This window comes from Naegleria fowleri (assembly GCF_008403515.1).
Source record: "Naegleria fowleri strain ATCC 30894 chromosome Unknown tig72, whole genome shotgun sequence".
Taxonomy (NCBI): Eukaryota; Heterolobosea; class Eutetramitea; order Acrasida; family Naegleriidae; genus Naegleria; species Naegleria fowleri.
In genome coordinates this window covers 16,181-19,651 of record NW_025408004.1, presented here as the reverse complement: position 1 = coordinate 19,651, position 3,471 = coordinate 16,181, and the positions used below count along the sequence as shown (strand labels likewise).

The 3,471-nt window shown below is 35.4% G+C and overlaps 1 protein-coding gene across 1 annotated transcript in view; it reads left to right on the top strand.

Annotated features, from left to right (window-relative positions):
- The window catches only part of FDP41_009592 (uncharacterized protein), a gene marked incomplete at both ends in the record, with an annotated part of 5,941 nt that overhangs the window by 2,094 nt on the left and 376 nt on the right, over positions 1-3,471 (top strand). The window contains 3 exons of the mRNA XM_044713567.1: positions 70-624; positions 713-909; positions 990-3,406. Coding sequence (XP_044556612.1) covers positions 70-624; positions 713-909; positions 990-3,406 — 3,169 coding nt within the window. The remainder of the gene's footprint in view (positions 1-69; positions 625-712; positions 910-989; positions 3,407-3,471) is intronic.

The window sequence follows — 3,471 nt, the reverse complement described above, 5'->3', positions numbered from 1 at the left end:
TTTTCAGATCGTTCGGACATGATCGTCAGAGCAGAACCTATGCTTCAATCTAAATTGTCAAGAATTCAGAAGGAATATGAACATTCTTGTTCGAGACTGAAAGAAATTTCTTCAGAAATTCGATCTAATCACCCAAAGAATATTATCAAAGTCACTGACCTTCAGACAATTATCCGAAAACAACTCTATGATGCTCGGGCAAGAAGAAAGGTAGATCAATTTTTGTTAAAATCCAAGTGGCTGCCGTACTCTGAGAGAAGAACATTATTTAAAAAAGCTTTTGATATTCCAAATGTACAGACCGATGCAAGAGCTCCAGGAATATCTGTCGTTAAATCAGAGATAGAAGAGCAGTTGGAAACGCTAAAAGATTGTGTCGAAATGAAAAAACTTCCCTCTGAAGAGACAGGTCAAGAATTTTTATACCTTGTCAGAAATAAGTTTGATGCAATATTTAAAGCTCAATCTGCAAAGCTGAAGGTTTTACCCTATCCTTACAAAGAAAATGTAAATAACGACAATAGTGGTTTAGGAGGGGAGAAGAAAACAGATTTGGCGTCAGATACTTTCACTTATTTGAAAGAGTCTACTTGGACAAATGATCCTTCTTACAAATCTTCAAAAGTTTTTTTTCCTCCTCAAGATGCATTTGAGCAAAAACAAACTATATTAATGACCAACGATTTACGAATTGATCCACAACTTCAAATAGAGGCTGGGTTTTTTACACACTACAGAATTACAGTATGCAAGAAAACGATTGAAAGATCAAGCAGATTCTCATTTCAAAAGAGCAAGAGTAGAAGATGAAGTTCAGACCTATCTTGAAGAAGGATATATAGCTGAGCGAAAGTTACCTCATAACAATGAAGAAGATTCCAATGTGGAGGGAAAGCGATTCAGAATAAGGTCGCAGCTTTATACTTGCTCAGATTCATAAGAGTGCGTGAGTTTAAAAGAAAACTATTGGACATTCTTAATTACTTTAGATCCATAGAAAAACGCCTTTATTTTGACCATATTGGATATTTAGCAACAACCGAAAATGCCAGTTCAAGTTTTATTAGAAAATTTTTCGTTTCTTCTGACGATTTAGAAAAACTTGCTTCTACCGACTCTCTTCCTCTTAATGCAACCTTCAGAGATGATAAATATTCTCTTCATTTGAAGCGGGATGTGGTAGTGAGAGATGCAAATGGACTTAAAATTATGTATGATGCTGCTCTAAAAGATTATGAATTGCTAGAAGAACGTCTACTCAAAATTGGATCGTACTTTATTGAAAAAAACTTGTCATCTTTTCCTAAACTTCAAGTTGACAGATTTGTGGTTCTTGAAGGATTACTCGAAAGTGAAACATGGTTCCAAGACTCTAAGCGTAAAGTCATTGATTGTTACATGGAAGCGTATGAACATTGTTACGAACCAAAGGAACAATTACGCTTGGCAAGCGCAATCATGCAAATTATGAAAAAAACTCCAAAGTTTAATTTAGAAAGCCACTATTTTTCCGAAAGTTATGCGTCAGAAATTATTTGCTTAGAATTATATCATAGTTTACTGAAAGACATTCTCAAGGAGCAAATTAGGGATGAAAAAGATTATCTTTCATTCATATACGAAGCAATTGATCCGTCAACCGAAAGAAGTGGATTTCCAGATAATGTAACTTTGGATAACTTTGCACAAACAGAGCTCTTTCCTGGATCCTCTAAAGTGGGATTTCTTGATTTTTATACATCAACAAGCATCATTGGTCGGATTCATGAACATCTAGAAAAAGCTGTTAACAATATTACAAACTCATTTAAATTTAAGAATGTTTTGTCTTTGAATGCTGTACGACGATCTGTCTTGCAGCAACTGATAGTGGAATGGAAATTAATTGCTAAGGAGGAAAAGATCCAAAAGGCAATTAAAAGTAAATTATCAGAAGAACGATCTGCAATTGAAGATACCAACATTTTAGAAGATCCCAATGAGTTGATATTTTTATTGAACACTGTAATAGACACAGAGAAAATGCCAAAGCATAATACCGATGATCAAGAAAACATGATCACAAGAGATACGGAAGGAGGATTCTCCATGGCAGAGAAAGACTCTATACCGCTCCAATACTTTTCGAATTTAGTTGAAATGATCACCATCTGGAAACATTTAACAAAAGAACTGTTGGAAACAGACATTCTGACCGCTATCTTTAATTCACAAGCCACTCTTGTTGGTACAGCACAACAGTCAATGAACTCAGCCCTTGGACCTCTCAACTTTGACACCAAGGATGCTTTGAATGATTCTCAGCACTCATTCCCTGAAATGAAAACACAGTACCTTACCAACTTGGCGATCGTCGAGTTCGATAGCTCAATGGCAGAAGCCAATTTCAACTCTTTTGATGGCATCAAACGATTAGTTGGATTAGTCGGACTGTTCGAGTTGAGACATCTGTATCAATATCAAATGCTGCAAAAAATTCTCTACGAAACCGCTGTAAAATATAATCAGACGCCGCTCGACGATTATTATGTGGCCCAAGAAAAGAAAGAATTCTTTGTGACATCAATGAACACTCAAAATGACACATCTCAATATATAACAAAGGAGGTTCTTCAGGAGTTATTCTTGACATTCAATAACATGAAAATACCCATACGTCAAAGAATCCTAAAGGAATACCAAAAGTTGTCCGAAGGTATTATCAAAAGCAAGCGAGCGAATGTAGTTAGAAAATATCTAAGAGATCTCAAATTCAGACTTTCTGCGAGTTTTTGTACATCAATGCTGTCGACTATTCAACCTTATATTTTAAAATGCGATATTATCGATGTAGTTAGAGAGCTTAGAGCTACATTAGGCGCCGTCTCAGTTGGCAGTGGATTTTTGATTGGTAAACCAGATCACAACGTTCAAATTTCATCACACGGCGTAGTCTCGAAGAACAAAGATGATCATGCAAACAAATGCGTTATGGCAAAAGATGGAGAGGTTGTGAATGTTACCTATGTTCCTCACTTTATTCAAATAATGAGAACTTCTTTCATTCAGGCCAACGAGGAGGAAAACACAATGACAGACAATTTCTATAACTTATTGCAAATATTACAACGTACCTTCATCATTTTGAAATTTTGGGCGATCAGTATTCAAGCAACTGCAAAATTGTATGATATTATCATCAATGAAGGATATGGATTGGAAAAAGGTTTAGAAACCTATTGCAAGTCTTTGACTTCGGAGCTTGAACACTTGAGACAGCCAGAAAATCCAGCCTCCGTTATTAGTTATTTGACATTGAAATGTGAAACTCTACTTTTAAAATATATTCTTATTCTGGACAACTTGAAACATAAATTAAGAAAGGAAGGAATGAGATCGTGTATGATTGCTGAGAATTATTTACAAAGTATTACCCATGAACCCATAGAAGACAACCTTTCAGAATCAGATGTATATGTTATTTCTCCAAAG